Here is a 23,919-nt window from a genome sequence, read left to right as displayed (position 1 = left end):
GTACTTATGATAATTTTTCGAATCCATTCTGATGTCAATGTATGATGTGTATATGTTTTTATTTGTTATTTTGTTGATTCAGTTTTTCCACAATATCATTCATGAATTACTTACGTTGTATGATATTATGTTTATATTTGAAATTATAGATTCAGAATTCAGAAGGATTTCAAGTTTGTTTTTTTTTACTTTTGCTTTTGCCTTTCTTATCGATTTTTATTATAAACATTAACCAATTGATTCGACCAATATGAACACGTGTTCAATTTCTTTCCATTTGAATGATTATTGGATAAAAGCTAAAAATTTTTTCATAATGTCATCGTGTAGGATGAAAATATGTTCATTACCATTTAGATTTTGGTCATATTAACGACTATGATTTTAATCATAACCCAATGATGATAGTAATGATGATGGTCAACTATCTTCATTCACAAAATTTATCATCCATCGTAAAATTTTCGTTTCATACAAAAAAAAATTGAATTTTTTAAATTAAATATTTTCAACCACATCATGTCACAGCGCCTACGAATGAATTCCGAAAATGATGATGATGATGATGATTGAAATAAAAGTTAAGTGTTCATCTTCCCCTCTTCATTTCTCAATATGATACACAATGAATGATAATATGGACAATAATAATAATAATAATAGCAGCGAATAGTACCTAATTGCTACAGGTGATGTTAGTGATCATTCATCCAATTTCATCGTTATGTATGCCATCAAATTGGACGACAATGTATTATATTCTCCCCTACGTTCCTTTCCTTTTATTATCATCACTGGGGTCATCACAACACATTTGTCACCATATCTATCAAATGCAATCTCGATTTTTTTTCCTATTAGTTCTGGCGAAAATTTTGTTTTTTGTTTTTATCGTCATGGTGATGATGGCCACAAATGAAGTGTTTTTTCTTTTCTTTAAAATGGTAAAACATCACATCTAAACTGGACACTAAACGGAAACTTCCTTTTCTTTCCCTCCCTCGTTCGTTGATGACTGTCATAAAGTTATGCTCGGGTTTTTATATACTTTTTTTATACGAATATTTTAAAATTTTCGGAATGGCTTTAAATTCACATTCAGACAAAAGGCATCATCATTGGTCAAATTGGATCTCTATTCGGTCATTATTATTATTTGTTCATCATTATCGCCACAATGATCATATAAATGTTTTTTTATAGTGACATCTTCTCACACTTATGATACCGGTACAATGGAAACCATAATATATTATCTATCATGACAAAAATGAAAAAAATGACTGAAATCAATATAACCATGGAATCATTATGATCATTGTTACTTGGCAGAATTTTATTATTTCATTTTTTGTTTTTCTTTTTTTTTCAATAAAAAAACCCGAACAACCATCATAGTATCATCATCATCATCATTATTCGGGTATTATCTTTAAGCATGATCATTCGAATATCTGATCGATGCCGGCCTGAATTTTTTTCTCTGCTTTGTTCTTTGATCAAAGTTATGTCGTAAATATAATTATATCTCGGACATGGCATGGGAGCCTTGGTTTATTTCTTAACAATAACAAAATCATTTTTGATTTGTGTCTCACCACCACCATCATCATCATTGAGAACAAACCCACAAACCACAGAAACATTGTCTTTGTGAACAAATCAATCATTTCGAATACCTATGAAAACTTCTTAATAAACTTGTCTTTATTTTATTTTTTTGTTGAAATTCAAAACATAAAGAATTGAGCTATCGATTTTAAATCAGTTATATTTAAACCGATGAGAAGAACCGATTGTTTATTGATAAATGTGAATATGATATTAATACCAAAATACATTCCCATAGAGCTCAACTCTTATTGCTCTAATCGATTCGAAAAAAATCGGATTGAAATGAACAATATTTTTTAAATATTATAATCAGATAACTTTACCGGAGATCATTTTTCAAAGCAAATAAGAGAAAAAAATCTGTTTGTGCAGCCATGTCGTCATCGCTTTATAGATTTATTTTTCAAAAAAAACTTTTTTTTTCAAATAAATTTAAATTTCCAAAGCATTACATCATTGTTCCTCTTTTTTCCCAAACATATTCATGATATGCAAAACTCTGCAAAACACCATGCATGGATATAGAACATAAATTTATTGAAAAAAAATTGATTTTTAAATTTCGTCGTTCATATTTATCAATATTCAATAATCTCTCTATCTCCGGAGTTTTATCATTATTATTATTCACTGTTTTTTTTAGACAAAGAACAATGACAATGTGAGATTATTGATATTTGTAAATTGAAAAAATATTCAAAAATTGTCAACGAATTATTCGACTGCAATTTATATGAAAAGATAAACGGATAGATTTAAAAAAAATAAAATCAACCATTTATGTGAGGTGCAACTTTAGCCCTTCGACAATCTAAACAAACAGCGGATATAAAGGGAGAGAAATCAGAGAGAGCCAATCAAACAACCATCCAAACATTAAAATAAACCTATAGGAATACGACACAGAAAAAAATTTGGTGTTATAAGCGATTATCTCGACAAAAAATCTACCCCAAACATTCAATTGACATTGTTGTTGTTGTTTTATGAATTTTATGAATTTTTGGATACAGACAACGTTCACGATCCTGTTTATGAATGTTCGAAAACTTTCAAGAGAAATTGATATATCCATTAAAATTATTCTATCACAGAATCATTTATTTTCCTTCTAACATGCAATTAGCGACATCTAATATTACAATTAGAAACTAATTAAAAATATGATAGCTTTTAAAATTTGATTTATTTTTTGAATTTATACAATGTTTATCTCATGAAATGTTGATAATATCTTCGATACGAAAACCATAATAATCAAATGGAATTTTCAAGTCATTATTCTCCTGTTGATGACAGTACTCATCGTACCATTTTCGTAATTGTTCTTGTACATGAAGCAATCGTTTCTGTGTGCTTCGTTTTTTATTCAATATCTGCAACATGATTCCACCACGATTTTTCGTCGTATACACATCTCGAGATCGTTGTTCACATTCATTGATTTCCTCTTGTAATTTGTGACATTGTGTGATGAGTGTGAACAATTTTTCATATTCATTATAATATTGTTTTAATTGTGACAATTCCGATTCATGCGCTTCAAGCAATTCAGCATTATAATTGTCCGATTTCTGAAACAATTGTCGATAATGGTCATTCGATTTAATAAGACTTTCAAAATTAATCATACATTTGTCTGAAAGACTAGCAAATTGATCCCTTATTCGATTGATTATTTCTTCCATTCGTGATGATTTCAATTGTTCATAGTGATTATAATCTTCATCTAATTGCTTTTGAATACAAGCTAGATCATTAATATCTTTAGGAAAATGAAACGAATTCCAATTTTCAAGCAAAAATTCTGCCATATTTTTCTTATCTTGATGTTGTTTCAGATGATGATCATATTTATTTAATATAGCTTCAACTAAATTAAATATATGATTATCCGTATCTTGCAATTCGAATAGCGAATACATTTGTTCAAGCTGTTCGAATTTAGATTGAATCGATTGCCAACAACTTTCGAATTCGATTTGACATTGATTTAGATAATCTTTCAAAATTTCAATATTTTTCTCAGAATATACAAAATGATGGCCAATACAATAATCCTGAAGTGGATCTTTATTAAAATCGAGATAATCAATGAGAAATGTTTCTTCTTTAAATCTGGGCAACGGCACTAAGCGAACGATAAAACAGATCTGTCGAGCCATTTGGGCACAAAAAAGTTGCCGTTGGTGCATCAATATATGCAGATCGGATAACTCTTGGCGAAGCATTTCTAATTCATCGACATCGAGCAACTTAGCTGATAAAAGGTGAGCATAATCATCATGATCACAAGCATTGATGCCCAAGATTTCGATCAACTTACGCAATTTGTCCTGCAAATCAACCACCATTGACATGTGTTGATCTCGACATTCAATTAATGATTGTCTCATTGTTTTCAGTTGGTCCAACTGATCTTCAATACATGATTGTTCATGAATGTCTTGCTCTTCTACTGTCGATCCGGTTGAAATTCTCAGATGTTTTCGTAATCTTGATTCGGGCATAAATAAAACCACTTGACTTAAAATGGTTTCGATTTCTCTTTTCAACGAATCAATTTCTTCTAAACATGATTCTAAATTTGATTGCTCGCGTTTTACTAACGAATCCATTTTGTGTAACAGCTTTTCACTTAATTCTTTTATTATTTTCTCTCGACGTTCACTAGATCTGGTCATTTTGAAACAAATTTCATACAATCGTTTTGTTTGACGCCGATAATGATGCAGAAACTCATCGGATATTTTTCGCCAACATTCATCATCGTCATAATTTACATTTGAATCCGTAATTATTAATTCATCGTTTATCACTACCGATTCTGGATTAAATGATTGGTAGTCGCATTGATTTTCACTCATGTCTGACATTTGTTCGGAAAAACTAGCACTAAGACTTCTTTGAATCGATTCGATGTCAGACATGATTTACTGAATAGTCTATTTCGATTTATTCGAATAACAACAGTTTCATTCACACGATTTAATGGATTATTTATTTCCTAAAATGTTCGAAATTTGCTCTAATAGACATTGTTTTATCTTAATTGTTGAAAATTTTCAATTTGAATTTTGTAACAATCGTTTCATTGGTTAATGGATAATGCATACACTATATGTATACATAGTCGATCCATTCTATTACTTGTGATAAATGCCACTAGCATTTTCATAGGATAAACATAGTGCGACTATATCAAAAGAATCATTTGTTTTGGTTTAGAATTCAAAGTATATTTTGATTCGTTTTTAGTTAAGGAATGTGTTTTTATTTCCTATCATAATCAATTATTATAATTATCAATCTGTGATCAACGACTACATTAAATAAAGACATGTGATTCAAAACCGATGAAATAAGATATGATTTTATGATTATTTACGCCTCAAGTGAACCAATTCATACTCTATTTATCCGTCCATGGTTGTTGTTTTGATTTGTTTGATGTGATTGTCATGTCATCATCATCATCATCATCATATCTTTTTACGCATTCATTGGCCATTTTTAGCCAAGAATGCAGATTACAAGCAGAAAATTTACGTCAAGGAAAATGTCAACTTTGCATCGATGGTTTATTATTGTTGTTGCGAGTACCACAAAAACAAAAAATTGTCAACAATCAGCAAGAACAAGATGAAATCATAACGCCCATCAGTGATAAATGTCCATTAGCATCGTGTGGTGATGATTTTATCATTTCATTAGTTCGTCAATGTCCTTGCATCAAAATTGTTTATCCGTCAAACAAATCGTTTCGAGGATTGATCGATGTTTCATTGTTCGAGTCATGTCAAGCAATTGAATTGATAAGGATTCCATTCAATCGATTGCATGGAACGGAAAAGTTGAGACAAAATCTGCGATCCTTGATTTGGGTACGTGGCAATTATGAATCAATCAGTGAATCAATATATTCATTGTGGCAATCATATCGTCAACATGGAAATATTGATTCAAAAAGTGATAATTTCAAACCACTTAGAATCGATGAACTTTTCTGGGACAAGTTCGGTTCATGGCCTTCATTAACTTATCTCTGTATATCTCGTAGCAATATCACTGTCATGAATGCTTCGACTATACCTAATTCGATCGTAACGTTGGATCTTCGCTGTAATAGGATATGTCAATTTAACAACTTAGTCAATTATTCATCAACTGGGACAATTACTAAATTATGTTTGGACTATAACGCTTTAAAAGAGTTGCCTAAGCTGAATAGTAATGCTTTTTCATCATTGGTTCATCTATCTCTTCGTGGAAATCTTATTAATTCGATTTTTGGATTGAGAAATTTTATTTCGTTAGATTATCTCGATCTTTCTGAGAATAGTATTACCAATACTGGGCAATTTCTATCCGAAATTGTTTATCTTTCATCAACATTAAAGACGCTATATATTGAAAATAATCCTATTTGCTATGATCATTGGATCAAATCAAAATGTCAAAGTGTCCTTTTTCGCTTGACACTGTTTAATGGTAAAAGAGTAAACCAAAATACAATAAGTGAAACATTGCAGCCGTTACCAATTGTTTCAAACATTGTCGATCAAGCAATACGACTTTCCAATGATTATTCAACCGATCAGCCAACTAGTACGACTTATAACGATGCAAATGTTCGAAAAATAAAAATTAAGCCCTCCAAAGAACGATTCGTTGTGATCGATGAAAATGATGAAGATTTCAAAGCTTTTCCTAGTTTAACTGATCTGTCACCGATCGTTGTATCATCAACAACCATTACTAGCAATCAACAACAGAATGAAACCGCTATTAAGAACTACTTTTTTGGTGGATTTAGTGGAAGTTATAGCAGTATTCCTAATCGAAATGAAAGTAGTTCGAAGTTGTTTGAGGTTTATGAAGAGCAAGAGGAACAGTTAAAAGATGATGATTCCGATACAATTATTGACAAAATTGACCAGAATGAAACCATGGAAAAGATTGCAGAAAAATCTGTCACACCTGAACCATCTCAACTATTGAATAGCACTTCAGAATGGGCCAACGAAGATACGGAGGAAGAAAACACAGTGTTCTTGGTTGAAATATATCAAAGCCTTTCGGAATTTGAATCAATTCTAGAAACTCAGAATCCTGATATTGATTATTATTTTATTCGTATCCGACCTCATGATGGATTAATCTATGAAAAGGATTGTACATCGGGCAAAGTATTGCAAACACTTGATTTAAAAGTATTGGAAAAATATGAATGCATAAATACAAACACAGCAATCAAACTATATTTTGACACTTGTGTTGTTTCAAAAAAAGAACGTATATATCGATTTTTGGATGAAAGATCTTATCATAATTTTGTTGAAATGTTCCTTTCCAAATTGAATGATTATAAAAAACAATACGAATCATCATTGGGAAAAAATGATGTCATTGATCAGAATAAATCAAGTGGAAATAAGAAAACAGATGCACCGTGGTTTTATATGTGTTTACGATGTGGTAATCGAACGCATCGAATCATCACTGATTGTCCTTCATGTGGCTCCGACCTGATCATCAAAGATGAAAGCTCAGTCTATAAAGATGTTCCATTACAATCATTACTAAATGATTATCCTCAACAAGAAACATTTATTCGTAACGATTCTACAGATTTTAACGATAATAATGACCTTCTTACGTTGGACGAAAACTTTTTGTGCTACAACATTGACCATTATCTCAAGTTACATATTGAAATCTATCTATATGAAAAAATTGATGATGAATCGCTGAAATCAGAATCAGTAGAAATTCTTTTCTATTGTCAGCGTTTTGATTTTCAACGAAATTCCTTCAAACCTGCTCTTGCTGTTTTTACGGCTAACTTTTTTTTCTTATTTGATCATCTAGCTATTCAACAATCGATTCCAAACAAGGAAATGATACCACAACCACTAAAAAAAAGTCTATCCACATCAAGTTTTCGATCAACGGCTGATGAAAAGAAACAAGATCTAATCAGTTTGATTCTCTACGTCCCGCTTGCACCAAAATCGAAACGATCAAATTCACTTCATGTATGTCATCTACCTGGACCAATTAAAAACCTTGGCTATTGGATCGAATATAAACTTAGCGATTCACAAAAAAAAATATTAGCCAAAAATAAACGTAGTAATCGCCAACAACCAAATCACCTATTAGAATTGATAATATTTGGGGATGATACTGTGGGTAGAGCATTCCTCGAATTATTATTTGAATTTCAAAAGATTTGCATTCGTAATCATTCAAAAACTGATCTAGTCAGCAGTATGAATGGATTGATCAAAGTTAAAAACAAACTAATTGAAAATAGCGATAAAAATGACAATGTCGATTGTTTGAAGGTAGATTTCGACGAAACTTGTCGATCATTGCTGATTCGTGGCGAGCCACAACCATCTCACACATTCCAAAATAATGATATACAAAATGATCGATCGTATCGGATGTTTATTCTCCAATCATTCCGTTTTTTACAAAACGCTTCGACATCCATGATTATCACATCATCTTCATCGTCGCCATCATCATTCAATAATGTATTCACGATCACCGAAAATATTGGTCTAATCATAGCTAATGATCATCTGATCATTTTCGAGATGTTTTGTTCGTTGCCTAAGATATCATCGACTATCAAAAAAGCATCTACAAATAATGAGCAATCGATTTCGAAAACATTAAAAGATCAATTTAATAAAGATTTTAATGATCATATTGAAATTAAAACTTTGTTTAAAGAATCAATCATCAATTTGTTGCCGAATATTTACGTCAATAAATCAAAATCATTACTAGTAATGCGTTTTCGTGAAGACGACGAGTCTGCGGCCACTATCTGCTTACCGCAATCGATAGTGAACAGTAAAACAGTAACTTCCTCATCATCATCATTGACTAATAGCAATCAGCTTAATATTTATGAGTATAAATTGACCTTTCTTAATCAACAAAGTCTTGTACAAACTTGTCGTTTGATTTGTTCGGCATGGGAAACAAATTTTGGTGTTGCCCTTACCTTGTCTAAGTATAGAATTGACGATGAATCAAATTGATTGACAAATAAAATGGAAACAAAAAAAATAAAATTTATTTTGAATTTCTTATTATTAATTATTAAACTTATCGATCTTTTGATCGATTTAAAATGGAATCATTTTGTAGTGTGTATTCATTTCCACATCTTGCCATATATATAAAAAACAATGATAAATTTAAAAAAACCAAAAAACAATTTGCTCATGTTTGTGCGAATCAAACATAAGCATTTGATACATAAGTTTGATCGAATAACAGCATTCAAACAAATCGCCGTTCTAATGGACCATTCGTCGTGTAATTAGTAAAAACATTGGGAGAATGATGCATTTTGTTAGTATTGGATTTGCCTGACATGTTCATCGATGTTGTCGTCGTTACCAAATTATTCATATTAGGTTGATGATTGGGCAATGAAGATGGGATTGTAGTCGAAGGGAGGATGGCTATTTTTCGACCTGGATGATGATGATTAGTGTTGCTTGGCTTAAAGTGCGTTGCTATTGTTGCTGGTGATGAACTGGGCGTTAATCTATTGATTGGTGTCGATGTTCGCTTGTCACCGAGCATTTCATTCTCCAAACTATCCAAATCTGGTTCTAGATTATTGATCATCAATTGGTGATGATCATGATCAATACCTTGAGCGTTAGATGACCCGTATGGTGTTTCTATAACACTATTGTTATTATTCTGAGACAATCGTGATTCGCTAATACGATAAAAAAAGACATCCTGAATTGATTGTCGAAAACATTGAAAATTATAATCGATCAATCCTTGTTTGGTAAAATTTTCCTCACGTAAGATGCAAACCAATGCCAAAAATTTGTTAACCTCACGCAAATAAAGTACTGTACCCGAATTAAGACGGATCGACGAAGACGAACATTGATCGAATGTACTACCTTCGCCATCCTCATTTATTCTATATGAAACGAATATGAATAGCAATATAAAAATACGTTCTGTTATGATAATGAATTGAACCTACCCATAGATACAAGAAATGTCGATTACAACATCGATCATATCACAACAAAGTTCATATGATTGCATATCGACAGGAGATGAATCAGTTGCAATAAATATTTTTGACACTACATCGAAGAGAAACGCCTTTTCAATACCAGAATTCTGAAAGAAGAGAAAATTTTATTGTATAAGCAAAACATTGTTCAACATTTAATTACCGAGATAAAAACATTTAGCAAATTTTCGAGTATAGGCATTTGAGGTATTAACTTTTGTACGACTTTGGAGAAAGCTTCAAAAATTGAATGGTCATAGATTGAAGTTAGATAAAAGCTCAGCGAAATATCTTCACCACTTTCTAGTAGATCTTCAGTGGCACGTTGATGAATTTCTTGACGAGCTTCTATTTTATGATCGTCGGATAGTCCATCTACTTTATGTATAAACACTTCGAAATTGATATTAGGATTCACCTGATGGGCTTTGCGAACAATTTGATTCAGATGAACGAGCGCTTCACCATAATCATCCTGCCAAAAAAAGATGGTTAATTTTATGTCAATTAAAAACTTGTAACAAACAATTATGCATCAGAAACATACTTGTGAATCGATGACGAATACAAGAGCACCACAACTAGAGTTATTATCAAATTCAAGTTCACGATCGTCAAGTTGGCCAGGAAAGTCCCAGATAGAAAATGAAATGAATGAATTGTTTGTTATATCTATGTTATGTAAGAGTAAATAAGTCAATATTAATGTCTGACTCTCTCGCTTAATTACCATCTTTGACGATCTTATTTGTACTCTCCAAGAAAAGTGTCTCATTTGGTGACATTTTGTGGAAAACGACCTTCTGTATGGATGATTTTCCGCTTCTACACAAGGATAATTGTTTGTTATCGATTCTTGATTAAAGTAGCTAGCAACAACAAACCTCTTTGGGCCCATGATCATAATTTTCGGCTTGATATCATCGGTAATATGACGCATGACATCAATTTCATTGTTTGAATGATGTGGTATATGATGGGAATGAGTATGATGATCATTCTCCTCTTCGTTTGGATAATTGTACGATTTGGGGAATGATTCCGGAACCATATAGCTTTCTCTATATGAATCCTGAAAAAATCGAAATAATTAAAATGAGCAAAAAAAAATCAAACTCTTACCATTGTTGAATAAAATAAATAAGGTTTGAGATTAATTAATCAATGAATTGTTATTGGTGGGTGGTGATATTAACACAGATGATTCTTTGATCTTGCGATAACAATCAAAAGATCGATCCAAAATTATGACGCAAGATGATTTATTGGAGAGAAGAAAAAAATCACCATTCGAATAATTTTTTTTCTATTGAAAACATCTGCTGATCAGTAGTAGTAAACATAAAACGGTGAAACACATGAAAAACAAAACAAAATATTCAATGATATAATTATAATTAAAATGAGGGCAGCAGGTATATAGTGTTTAAAAATTACTACGAAAAAAATCACATAAAAATCATTAGATAAGTATAATTTCTGCAATTTTCGTTTGTAAAACACTGGTTGGAATTTGGGATTAGATTTCATGAATGTCCTATGTCGCTGATGAACATATCAAAGCTCAATCGCTTCGTGTTGGCTTTGCTCTCCTATCGTCATATGAGTCATGAACGATCATATCATGTGACTGCTTCACTGCATACAGAAAAAAATAACACACACTCTCATAAGCAAAAAAGATGGTGAAAGCATACACAAACAAACAAACAAACAAACACATACACATATCTCATCATCTATTAATATACAATTTAACACAGCCAATGGTTATTGTGGTCGAAGCAAATAAGTATAATGATCATATGAGCGTAAAATCATCATCATTAAAAGATGGAATATTCAAACATTACCATTTAAAAAAATTGTATAGGTCGAACAAATCAATCAATCATAAAGAAAATTAATCAATCAACAAATATTGTTTTTTGAACAATTTGTTGATTTATTAATTTATCATTAGTTCACAAGGTGATGATGAGGTAAATATTGAATATTAATTTCCAATTCTGAATACAATTCTTCTATTTTAGAACTATTATGAAATTTCTTGTTTTGTTTTGTTTATTTTCGAAACAAACTTATAACACAAAATAATGACAATGAACGATTTTTGCTTTTGCTCTGCGTTAGAGATCATGTTCATATAGGACATGACGAAAATTGACTGTCGAATATCCAAACGCAATGGAAAAAATTTTAAGTTAAAGTTAAAAAAATTATGATAAAAATATTTATTATTAAAGTTTTTTTTACAAAACAAAATATCATCATTTGTTTTTGCAGTGTTGAATCGATTACAGATAAAATGCTCATAAGTTATGAATTTGTGTAGCAATTTGTATATGTACACATAATGTGTGTGAATGACCAAAATGTTTTGAATGTTTGAATAAAATGACCAAAAAAAGAAAAAACAGTCAAAAGTGAAAGCGTGAATCATACCAAGAAAAAAAAGATAGAATGATAAACTTTTTCAAAAAATGAGAAAAATTCTATCAAATCAACAAAAAATATGTAATTTTCCATGACATGCTATAATATCGAATGGGTCTTTGAATGAATTTGGACGATTTAAAATCATTGAACATTTTGGTTAGAAGGGTAAATCTAATTGATCGTTGATAACAGAATTGATGAAAGAAACTGTATGTTTTGTTTGTTTATAAAATCCAAACGAAAATAAATGTGAGTTAAGTTTAGGGTTTTGTTTCGATTTTTTTGGGAATCTTTTTTTCCGCTAACAAGTAACGATGGGAAGGGATTTGAGTGTAAATATGAGGTACATGATAAAAATGTGAATGGAGACATCATTTTTGTTTTGTTTCGTCATTTAACATGATTACAATTTTTGTTACGAATTTGTCCACTATCATGAATGATTATTTTTAAATAAAAGTGTTTTCAGGTGACCAATCAGTTACATCAAAGTAATCGAATGTATGAAAACGGCCATTATTTATCCATCACATTAACATGAACACATTTGGATATGCGAACAAACACATGAACATTTCTTACTCATCGAGTACAGTCATACTTGGACAAATTTTTTAAAATATAAAATTTAAAAATGATGGAAAAAAAATCGCTGATCGGTTGTTAAAATAGTGCATTAAAAGGTGTTAAATGTCAAAAGATAAACCATTATCATCAAATAGTTCGGCGATGCCTTCATTGTCACAAAGGGTAAAATTATAATCATCGGCATCGTTCGTTACCGGTGGCTCTAATGGAATCATGATGGGTGATGAATGACAATGTGATAATGATGAATGATAATGGCTATGATGATGACTGGATCGATGAGTTTGATTATTATTATTATTATTGTTCGAGCTATGATCATGATTATTTGGCGTTGCAGAACTATTACCACTGTGTTCATTCTGCCTAGATATTGGCGACGATGAGGAAGACTTTAATGTTATTTGGTCTTCAGTCTGGGTCATATAAGTGCGAGATCCAAATGGGCCGAATTCATCATCATGACAGATGAATGCATGTGCGTAACTATCATGGCTAGATGATGGTTCGCCTAATATTTCAAAAAAAAATTTCAAGTTTTATCGTATAACAATTAAAAGGAAGATTAACTCACTTTTGACGATGATCTGGCTATCATTGTCATCATATACTGAAGAACACTTATTAGGCGATTGAATTACGTGCTGTGACTGATGGCTTTTATGAATACTTCCGTTACCTGAATTGGTAGCCATTCTAGTTGTGTCGGTCATTGATGTTCGTACAGGAGTCTGAATTGAACCACTTCCATAATATGAATGATAACCAGATTCGGTATTCTGCATATCCGAATGACATGCGGCTTGGTTGGTAGCTGTTTCAGTTACTAATTCCTCAGGATTGGCATCCACCGGAATAATTTCGTTGACTGGGGGTGAAGAAGAGGAACTTCTAATCAGCGTAGGTGCTGTCTGCAATTGTTCGTCAAGAGTTGTTGATTGGAACTCATAATTGGCGAGTGTTGGGTCCCCATTATTGGTTTCATCATCATTGGGAGGCGGACAAAGATAGACTTCTATCATTTGGCGGCGAGAATTTTTCAACCGAATTTGTAAACTCTATGTAAACAAAAACAGAAATATGTTCAGAGGATTAATAACAAAAGAATTTATCAATAAAATTTCAGATGATTACCTCTGAAGGATCAGAAACAAGAAGTTCGGTATCGAGAGGAGGTCGAATTCCTATCACAGTTTGATCGTGGAATTGCGGAACTTTACGCAAATCATTATAGCTCGCATAAAGATAAGGATCAAGCTTGACTCTATTGAGATTATCGCGGGCAACACTTAGAAGATGATCTAAACGATTTTCATCGTTTTCAAGTTCACTTAATCTGTGATCAATCGATGAGGATTGGGAAGACGATGAACAAACACTATGATTATTATGGTAGCCATCACTATTAGATTCATTACTATTTTCATTGAACAATAATGATAAAGGTGGTGGCCTACGATTGCGATAATGTGAGGTTTGATCAGTAAGATCAGACGGATTGCGACCAGAAAAATAATCGACAATACCACCTCTCCATTGAATATTATTTTTGGATGTTTTGTGCAATAGGCCAACACCTTCAAGCACATTTGTTATATCATAGATTCGACGTTTTTGTACTTGCAGAACATCGGATGCATCGTTCAAATTGATCGAACCATCTGCAGATTCTTGTAATAATGAGATAAATTTACGGGTCAGTTGACCTAACGAAGTTTCATAGCGTGTACGACCAGATTTACGACCAGTTGAATTGGATGTATTTGTATGTTGCTGATGATGATGAGGGGCGAAATCACTTGATGATGATGAAGATGGACTATATGGATATGAGGATGATAAAGATGATGTACTTGGCAAACCACCATTGCCATAATATCCGTTGCCTCCAAAAGTGGATCCTGATGAAGTGTTAATAAACAAATCTCCGATATTTGATCCGCAATCATCACCATCTTCGCTCATCATGATAGGTGATGATGATAGATCCGGAGATGGTGAATATGGCAATGACGACTCGAAAGAATTCGACTTGCCATTATTAGGACCGTTCATCGCTCCATTCATCGGCCGTCCACGGATATAGTTCACACGTGGCGAATTGCTCTCGGTGACAGAATCTTCAAAATTCGATTCCTTTTTAATGGTTCGAACACGTTTGTTCGATCGTTGATTCCCTGATGACTGTTGTTGTTTGACTACTGTGTTTGCCAATATTGGAGTCAATCGGACCGCAGTTGAATTTTTTGATTTGATATTTAAACAATGAGTTTTCATTTCAGACTCACCCCCATTGTTAACAATATAAAAACGATGAGCGGAATTTTGTGGAGACTGTGAATGACCATTTGCCGTTGAAGGAGTGCTAGGTGCCAATGGAGTTTTGAATATATCGTTTTGTGTCTGATGTCGTTGCATCGAATTGGAAGCGGTAGCCGTTTGGAAACTACCGTTCGTTGTTCGCTGTGCAAGTTGTGTAGGGCTCGAATTCACAATAGCAATGGTTGGCGATGATGGCGATAGTTCTGAAATATTAGTTACAATTTGTACAGCTGTCGGAGTAACGGCAGGTGTGATCGCTGAAGTAACGGGACAGATACCCGGGTCAGAACCACAACTAGCAGCTGTTGCTGTTATTAATCGATCGGGTGAATGATGTTGGGATTGTTGTTGATTGGCACCACCATTTGTATGAAAAGCAGCAGCTACAGCAGCAACGGCAACCGCTTGAGAACAGCCGGATGCCACAAGGCTTTGTTTCATTGCATTTGTTAATTTAAACGTCCGAACACTAACGGGTTTTCCATTTACTGCTGTCATTGTTGTTTTGGCCACTGGAATTGCCGTAGTTGTTGCTACAGGATTACCATTGCTTAAAACGCCAACACTATTTATGGTATTGGATGATTCGGGTGGCGATGCTGATGTTGGAGGTGAATCCCAGTCTAATCTTCTTTTTACCTGCAAACAATAATAAAACAATAATCAGAATTGATGAATAGGTTAATTTTAATTGAAAACAATCATAAATCACGTAAACATTAACAACCAACAATAAGAATAATGACCTTTAAAACAACGTGAGGCATTGTCAATCAAATGCAAGTAGTGATCCAACATTTGAAAAACAGTAATATCAATTTAGATTGAGGATTCATAAGACAAAAACCGAAACAAATTACACAGAAACATAACAGTAACTGATGAAAGAGCAAAACGAAACAGCACCACCACCTTCACTCAAACTTTTTATCCATGGTTTATATTATTCAATACAGAGCGAGCACATAATCATAGACTGCAGCTTGGATATTGTCGTCGGTGTTGCAAGTTGCACACATCACATCAATGATTGATGATAAATAATCTCAAAAAAGAGAAAGGGCAATTTATTGTTGCCCATAAGAATAAAATAAAATTTTATGTATGGAATTTACAAAATTGTTTAAATAAAAAACAAGCAGAGAATATCTAAAAAGAATCGAATCAATGATGTTAGCAAGGATTTTCTCCTGGTTTTGGCGCGAAAAACTAAACTGAAATAACATAGAATGATCGACCTGTTGCGTATTACAAAAGATTTGGATGTTTAAAAAAATGATAATATTAATGAGGTTACTGGTTGCTTGATAGTTGTTTATCATAATGATTAAATAATCGATTCGCATGATGAGAATGATGGCATCCGAATGTCGTTTCAATGCCCATTGGCCAAATTCCATGTCATAGTAACCACATAATCATGTAGATAATGATGACATACACGATGAGAATGATAGGAAACGACTTTCATAATCGTCATGCAAAACAATGGGAAAATCTTGAAAAAGTGATGATGATGCTCAACTAATGATCACTGAACTCTAAACAAGACTCTCTATCTTTTTACACGCACGGCTAAGCTTGTTACTTATATTTCCGAAATACTGAAACTATCGAAAAAATAAAATGTAAAAAATATCCCCCTTGAAATTTTATTTGGACAACAACATTAACATCATTCATTGGTGAAATGGGCGGACGTTATAAATCGAATGTATCACACAAGTAAACAAAAAAACAATACCGAGAAAAAAGACAGGACAATCATTGAACCATCGAGCCTATCCCTGGTATCTTCCCCATTGCATAGCAATGCAATTTTTTCCATGTTTTTTTTGGCGCCAAAAAAAATATCCCATTGAACGAACGAATCATCCATTGTGTGGTTGATCTGTGGTGGTGGTACACATCCAAATAAATGTTTTGTATATGGATATAAATTACATGCCAACATATCAATGGGGGATACATATTTAACAAATAGAGCAACAACTATGATTCAATTCAATTTTGAATGAAATTGGCTTCACATTCAAGTTTGTCGGTTGAGTTTTTTCTGTTTTATTTGAAAAAAAACGAAAGGAAAGCCGATCCTTCAATCTATTCGCAAACTACTACTATATCACCTTTGGCCAAGTTAATCATCATCATCATCATCAATGTTGGTGAACCTCTCTCTAACTCTAACACTGTAAGCAATTGAAATTGAATTCGAAACAATTTTTCATTCATAAAAAAAGCCCCGAAGCAATAGTGATGGTAATTGTTGTGTTGGTAGCAAGACAAAATGAAACTAAAGGAGATTGAAAAGAGGACAACACCCCCGGTTAGGCCAAAGTTTAGTGGACCGTGCCATGGTGTGTGTGTTTATGTTCGTACAATTCAATGTTATAACAGGGTCGTCGATCGTTTGGCGGGAAAAAAATGAAAGAAAATTTATTCCTATAGTCATCAAAAATGAAGGATGCAATAGACGGCGCAAGTAATCATAGAATGACTTGTTGCATATTTTCCGAATGATCATCATCTTTCATTCATTATCTATGATGAAGGCCTAACCTGACCTGACTGGATTGCTGTATAAATAATGTACGCATCGATGGTATGCATGGCAATTATCAAAAAATAAAAATCCATGAGAATACAATCAAAAAGATGATAATGATGAGGAGTTAAAGATTTTTCGATTGTAGATATTGAGCAGCAACAATGTTGAATGAATAATTAATAGTCATGATGAACAATACTCTGATGTCATGCAATTACTGAGAGAAAGAGAGGGAGGTAAGTTATCGCTCCCTATTTATTATATGACTTCGTGTATGTCACCTCGATGACATATATGCAGGTGGTTAATGCAAACTTATGCTTCTAACAAAAGAAAAACCGCGCAACAAAATAACTGAATGAATTTAAAAAGAAAAATAAATTTTTGTATACCGATATACAGCTGCGTTCCTAAACAATACAATGATTTAAATGAGAAAAAAAAATTTTTTTGGTCACTTCGAGGCCTAGCTAGAAAAAGCATTCACATAAAAATTAAAAACTTGAAATGATCAATTTAAACTTTTTCTACACATGCGCGTTTAGCATTTTAGATTAACAAAATGAAGAAACAAAAATGTTTCCCGTATACTGTTCAACCATACAATGATGATGATGGTCAAGTCACGAATATAGCCATTTTACTGACCATTAAAATTACCAAGAAAAAAATTCGATGCCAACATTATGACTATTTTAATCTGATTCGATCCAATGTTTGAAATGAATTGAAAAAGAGTAAAGAGAATTCGAATGCGAAAAAATTTTAATTTTTAATCACTTAACAAAAAAAAATTATTCTATAGTTTGTCATTTCAAGGTAGTTGCTACAGGCAACCGAAACAAACTTAATTGCGAATAACAATAAAATCGAAGGATGCTTTGAAATGTCTATAGCATCAATATATTCTCCCATCGATAAGTTTTTGATTCTTTATAAGATCAAATTTAATTTCGGTGTAAATTGTCCAGAATATAAATGTTATAGGGGTTTCACACTACAGCAATATTGCTGTGAAATATTTCATTGAAATATTTCAGTCCATAAGGCTGAAATGTAGTGAAATATTGCATTTGAAATATTTCATTCACATTGCTGCTAGTGTGAAACCCCTATTATGCATTTTGTTTGGGTTGATGATGTTGTGTGCCTAGATTGCACGTATATACACCATATTACAAACATAATAATTGCAACCATAGGACCGGTTAGTTAGCTTGTTTTCGATCGGTCGATTTTTTTTTTTGTTAATTTTAGCTGATTGTGCGCGCGCGTTGTTTAAGCTTTATCCTGAGTTAATTTTTTGTTGTTCATTCTCTGTTTCCTATTCCTATCTAGCTCTCTCTTTCTTTTATAAAAAAAAATTAATATGGTGGGTCAAAATAGAATCGAACAATATTCGATAATGATTGTCATTATAATCTAAATAAAAAACAAAACAAAACACTTTACCTGTTTGGGCGTTAAATCTTTAGTATAATGACACATATTATTGGTTATTGTAGAACCATTCAATTGATGTTGTTTTAAGATATTTGGATAACCGATTGTCGTAGTTGTAGTCAATTGTTGTTTAATTGAGTTTTGATGAACATTCAATGATAAATGTCGATTAACCGAACCAACCATAGAATTTGAACTGCTAGAACATCCTGAAGAACTAGAACAACTTTGAGTATCCGTATTAGAATCTTCATCAATATAATCATCATCGATAAATGTACTAGATGTATCATCTGATGATTGTAATGTATTATGATTATTATTCAATGTATTTTGATGTTGTTTGAGAAAAATTTGATTACTTCCATGATGATGGACACCATGATTCGAATGATGATGATGTTGAGAACTAGATGAACTACCAGCAATTTCAACAAATGAAGGCCGTGTTGTATTGATAATGAATTCTGTTTGAATTTTACCACCATTCATGGTTATTCCATTTGATTTCGAGTGAACATGATTATTTCCGTTTTGTACATGCTGCATGGATCGTTTAGTTTTTAAATTCTTTTGTTTATTATTATAAAATTTTGATGATAAATATAGATGATCATCATGTGTTTCATTGGTGATGCTCATCAGATTCTCATTTCCATGTACATTGATTGTAGTCGTACTATTCGTTTGTTTGGCCATAAGATCTGATCTTGGAGTAGTTGTAACGACAGTGGATGGCGTTAAAGCGGAAGACACCAATGGTGTAGCTGCCATCCGCTATTATTTTAAATTAATTTTGATTCGTTTTTAAAATACCAAATCAAACAGGGCAATTATGGTAGCGCTTTTTTTTGTCGAATGTGATCGTGTATCTTACGTTGCATTAATTAACATCGGTCAGATTTTGTTTTTACATAATGATTTATAATTTAGCCATAGTCCTCCTAATGTCCAAACAAAAAAAAATCATTAATCAATTAGCTAGGTAAAAAAAGAATATTTTTTTCATTGCAAATCTGTTTTTGTGTGTGTGTGTGGGAAATGGAAAATCTTACCGAAACAAAATAAAATAAAAACATAAAATCATTGGAATAGAATTCTTAACAAAAAAAGAAATTCATAACATTAATCACAATTACTGATATCATATATGGAAGAGAAAATTTTTCAATATTTATAAAAAAAAACTCACGCCGGGATACACACACACACACACACACACATAAAAACACACACGCCAACGATTCAGTACAGTATATTATTTTATCAGCATTTATTTTGATGATAGGATTGATGGATAAATTGGACAAAAACAAAAATTTTTTACTTTTTTTTCACATTCATCTTTTTCATCTATTTGGGAATTGGCAACATTGAAAGAAAATTCTGGTATTGTCGTTGTCCTTTATTTTTTCATATTTTTTTTTCTTCGGTTGATATCGAGTAGAAAAAACATACTATACATTTCCAACATAGAAATTCACATTTTTAATGGAGCAGGAAACGCGAGCCCAGCAAGAAAAAAAGAAAAAAAGTTCTTCACTTACCAATGCATACAACATAGATACAAAGGCAATATACAAGCCAAAAAAAAACAACGAGAACAGAACACACATACAACACAGTGTGTTTAGAGATAGAGAAAATGGTATTCAATAAAGGCAGAAGCATAAAATGAGACAAACATAACACTGTATATACAGAAGAACAAGAAAAAAAATGATGATTATGATGATAGAAGATATTCCCAATGTGTGAGATTTGTTGAAGGAAAAAAAACTTGGTCCCAACATTGCATTAGGATAGGATAGTTAACATATTTGTATACAAAAAAAAGAGAACTACTGGAGTGCCTTCTGTTCGTAATAAATAAACACAATGATTGGTGGTGTGGCAAGCAGCGGGAGAGTCTTTTTCTTTTTTAGCTTGGCAATCTCGATTTGCAACTCCACCACCATCATTATCACCATCAATACCAACACCATGATGTTGCCATTCTTTTCTTTTTCATTTCCTTTTCTCTTTTTTTGTAGATTAAAAACTCGAGTTTATGATAATAATTCGTCAACCAAAAACATCAGAAGAAAGAATACCAATGTCACAAATTGATTTTATTTAGGAAAGGTAACAACACCTGGTTAATTACCCGTTCTATACCAAGACCAGCACCACCAACTGATATGTTCGATTCGAATCAACCAATCAATCAAAATCCGAACTCTTGGTGATCAAACTTCAATTCGGTCATTTGAAATAGTAATCAGAAAAAAACTGTATACAATACTCATTCTAGATACTCTGATTTAGATATTAGTTTATTATAGAAAATAAAAAACGCATTCATCAAAAAATTGGAACAACGGAAAAATTCCGATCATCACAACACACGATAATCCGAAACCGGGATTGAAAAAAGCGCGCCATTACCCGATGATTATGTTGCATATAACCACTACCATTGACGTCATAGAAAATCTTTGTAACCAATCAGACGACGCGCATAAAAAAATGTAAACAAATGCAGACGACAAAAAATATTTTCATTAATGAATGAATGAAAATTGCTCAACTCATACTATTATAGTAGTAGCATTATCAGCTGTGAATAAATGGGTAGGGCTAAATTTAAATTGACACGCGTCGACGTGCAGACGATTCTTTTTTTCATTGATAGAAAATTTTCAAATCAGTGTTCGCCGAATGAAATTGTTGTTGCAATTTTCTATTGTGAAAAAAACGAAACGCACAGCATGCGCGATGCTGAAAATTGCGCGCCTTTTCTTTTGGCCAATCATTTTCTGTCATGGTTTGATCTGGTCTTCCTTTATTGTTGCACATTCATAAAAAGTGATTTTGGTTGTTATAAAATACACTACCATTGTTGCTCATTATGGCCATTTTGGTTTATATGGGACTTCATTATTAAATAAATATTAACAACCTGGGCGCCATCTATCTATCCATGTCATGTTTTGGATAAGGATACCATAAAAAGCAATTAATGAGAACAAACACGAAGACAAGGTCAGAGTTTATGATCAAAAATTTCAGAATTAAGCCCAGAAAAATTCATGATACTCTATTCGAAACAAATACAAAGAACACTTACCTTATTGTAAAAACGAAGGATTGGACACACAAACAAACAATCAAATAAGTTATATGACATGAAATTCTAATTACTAAGAATCTATTAATATTTTCAAAGAAATTTTAAAGAATCTTATTCTTGTCTCTCAATTTACATTTGCAAGCTGTTGATATTGAAGGAAAAAAATTGTTTGTATGTATTTGTGTGTGTTATTCGTGAACATACCGAGAACAAAGAAGTAAAGACAAGTCAAATCATCAAGTGCAAAAAACCAAAGAAAAATTCAGTTTCCAGTTAGGTCTCGTTTTGTGGTATAGCTTCTTCTAAATCCAAAACAACAGCACTAGCAACTTTTTTTCTCTCAGTATTGACAACTTTTTTTCTTTAAACATAAAAGTCGTAGTGGTTAAATCACGAGAAGAAAATAAGACCCAAGAACTAATGGACTGACCATTCTAAGGCATTTTTTCGATTGATTTCACATACACAATTCATAAATTTTAAAATAACAAAAAAAAGTCCAAAGACATTTTATTTCAACCCCCTTTCTTCTCCAAAATAAAATGCTAAAGAAACGAAAAAAATGTCAAGCAAATTTGAAAAATAGGCCTGAATAGATATTACCAATACAAAAAAAAACACACCAGATTCAGTATTAAAGTTTGATCTATTGGAATGTATATGTTTAAAGAGGGAAGATAATCAAAAGACAATCCAAGACAAATAAACGAGTGTGTGTAAATTTGGCAATTCAATGCTATCACATGCTAAATAAATAGTGACATACACACAAACACACAACGAAATACATACAATAAACAATGACATAAATCGGAATCAAATAAACATGACGCCCGAAAAGATCGTTTTGATCATCGATGGTTGACTGAGGGAAATCAACAACAACAAAAATATATCCTATTTTTATAATAAAAAAAGTGTGTGCATACGTTATATATTTATCATCATAATAATGATAAATATGGTCTGCTATCCAACATTTTTTCCATTGATGAAAAAAAGATAAAAAATTTTCATTTACATTGAAGAATATAATCATTTAATTGGAAAATAAAATTGAAACAAAAAATCCAGATCCAGCTGCATACATAAATCAATATCGATTGAACAAAACAATAATGATGATTCGAAAAGAAAATCAACAAGCATACCATCATCATCAAACCAGGACATAAAATGGCTTACAAACATACACACAAACAAAAAATAATCATTGAAAATTACGCCGGTATTATATTCGACATTATTTGAATGAAAACAAACGTAGAATATATTATCGAAATGAAAACTACAAAATGGAATTAAATGAATCTTACCTTGATTACGGTATTCAATCCAAAATTGGTGGATTATCGATTTTTGTGAAAAAATTCGCTGAACACAGCTAAAGAAAGAAAGAAAGCAATGAAAAATGGAAAACCGAAACAATTATCAAAAGCCAAACCATACATCAAATTTTTAGTGCATAAATGATGGTAACGAATGTAAATGAACGAACCAACCAATTTCGACAAAAGCAGTAATTGTAAATGATGGCCAGCGTTCCACCGAAAACTCGGCTGCCTTTTTTCTCTTTATTTGTTTGTTTCTATTTGATGGTGGTGCTGAGGTGTGCGCGCGAGTCGGCCACCGAAATAACCAAAAAAATGCAAAAGCCAGGCCAACCAACCAGCCCAAAAGAGCTACAATAGAACTGAGCACAGATTTCACTAAACAAGCCCCCCTCCCATCCCCACAATCATCAATTGCCCCTTATCCTCCTCATATTATGTCGATGTG

The 23,919-nt window shown here is 32.3% G+C and overlaps 4 protein-coding genes and 1 long non-coding RNA gene across 7 annotated transcripts; 2 read left to right on the top strand and 3 right to left on the bottom strand.

The window, feature by feature from the left end:
* Positions 1–2,778: 2,778 nt before the first annotated feature.
* LOC113797095 (uncharacterized) lies at positions 2,779–4,627 on the bottom strand. Its single transcript, XM_075824560.1, has 2 exons — positions 3,941–4,627; positions 2,779–3,874 (listed from the first exon to the last, which is right to left on the bottom strand). Exons 1-2 carry the CDS (start codon positions 4,542–4,544, stop codon positions 2,829–2,831), a joined length of 1,650 nt encoding a protein of 549 aa, XP_075680675.1. The 5' UTR covers positions 4,545–4,627; the 3' UTR covers positions 2,779–2,828.
* A 184-nt stretch (positions 4,628–4,811) lies between these two features.
* On the top strand, positions 4,812–8,773 carry LOC113789137 (uncharacterized). Its single transcript, XM_027338635.2, has one exon. The coding sequence runs from the start codon at positions 5,076–5,078 to the stop codon at positions 8,673–8,675; it is 3,600 nt and encodes a 1,199-aa protein (XP_027194436.2). The 5' UTR covers positions 4,812–5,075; the 3' UTR covers positions 8,676–8,773.
* On the bottom strand, positions 8,689–11,179 carry RagC-D (Ras-related GTP binding C/D). Its single transcript, XM_075824562.1, has 7 exons — positions 10,811–11,179; positions 10,573–10,760; positions 10,419–10,513; positions 10,236–10,360; positions 9,852–10,163; positions 9,653–9,795; positions 8,689–9,586 (listed from the first exon to the last, which is right to left on the bottom strand). The coding sequence occupies exons 1-7, from the start codon at positions 10,811–10,813 to the stop codon at positions 8,920–8,922; spliced, it is 1,533 nt and encodes a 510-aa protein (XP_075680677.1). The 5' UTR covers positions 10,814–11,179; the 3' UTR covers positions 8,689–8,919.
* On the top strand, positions 11,174–11,953 carry LOC142646239 (uncharacterized). Its single transcript, XR_012847207.1, has 2 exons — positions 11,174–11,670; positions 11,722–11,953. It is a non-coding gene; the product is annotated as an uncharacterized LOC142646239 (long non-coding RNA).
* On the bottom strand, positions 11,908–23,844 carry LOC113789148 (uncharacterized). Of its 3 annotated transcripts, none has more exons than XM_075824556.1 (6): positions 23,590–23,844; positions 23,457–23,524; positions 19,038–19,972; positions 13,850–15,676; positions 13,290–13,773; positions 11,908–13,226 (listed from the first exon to the last, which is right to left on the bottom strand). In XM_075824556.1, exons 3-6 carry the CDS (start codon positions 19,800–19,802, stop codon positions 12,814–12,816), a joined length of 3,489 nt encoding a protein of 1,162 aa, XP_075680671.1. In that variant the 5' UTR covers positions 19,803–19,972; positions 23,457–23,524; positions 23,590–23,844; the 3' UTR covers positions 11,908–12,813. The 3 variants fall into 3 exon arrangements, with proteins under 3 accessions (XP_075680671.1, XP_075680672.1, XP_027194447.2); XM_075824557.1 differs by lacking the exons at positions 23,457–23,524; positions 23,590–23,844 and adding exons at positions 20,084–20,127; positions 20,221–20,503; XM_027338646.2 differs by lacking the exons at positions 23,457–23,524; positions 23,590–23,844 and adding an exon at positions 20,576–20,679.
* Positions 23,845–23,919: the final 75 nt, after the last annotated feature.

This window comes from Dermatophagoides pteronyssinus, unplaced genomic scaffold, assembly GCF_027571235.1.
Source record: "Dermatophagoides pteronyssinus isolate colony J.1.1.1.1 unplaced genomic scaffold, Derpt_VIB-CSIC_2022.12 sq0002, whole genome shotgun sequence".
Taxonomy (NCBI): domain Eukaryota; kingdom Metazoa; phylum Arthropoda; class Arachnida; order Sarcoptiformes; family Pyroglyphidae; genus Dermatophagoides; species Dermatophagoides pteronyssinus.
The sequence above is the reverse complement of the archived record's forward strand: the minus strand, read 5'-3'. Positions and strand labels throughout refer to the sequence as shown.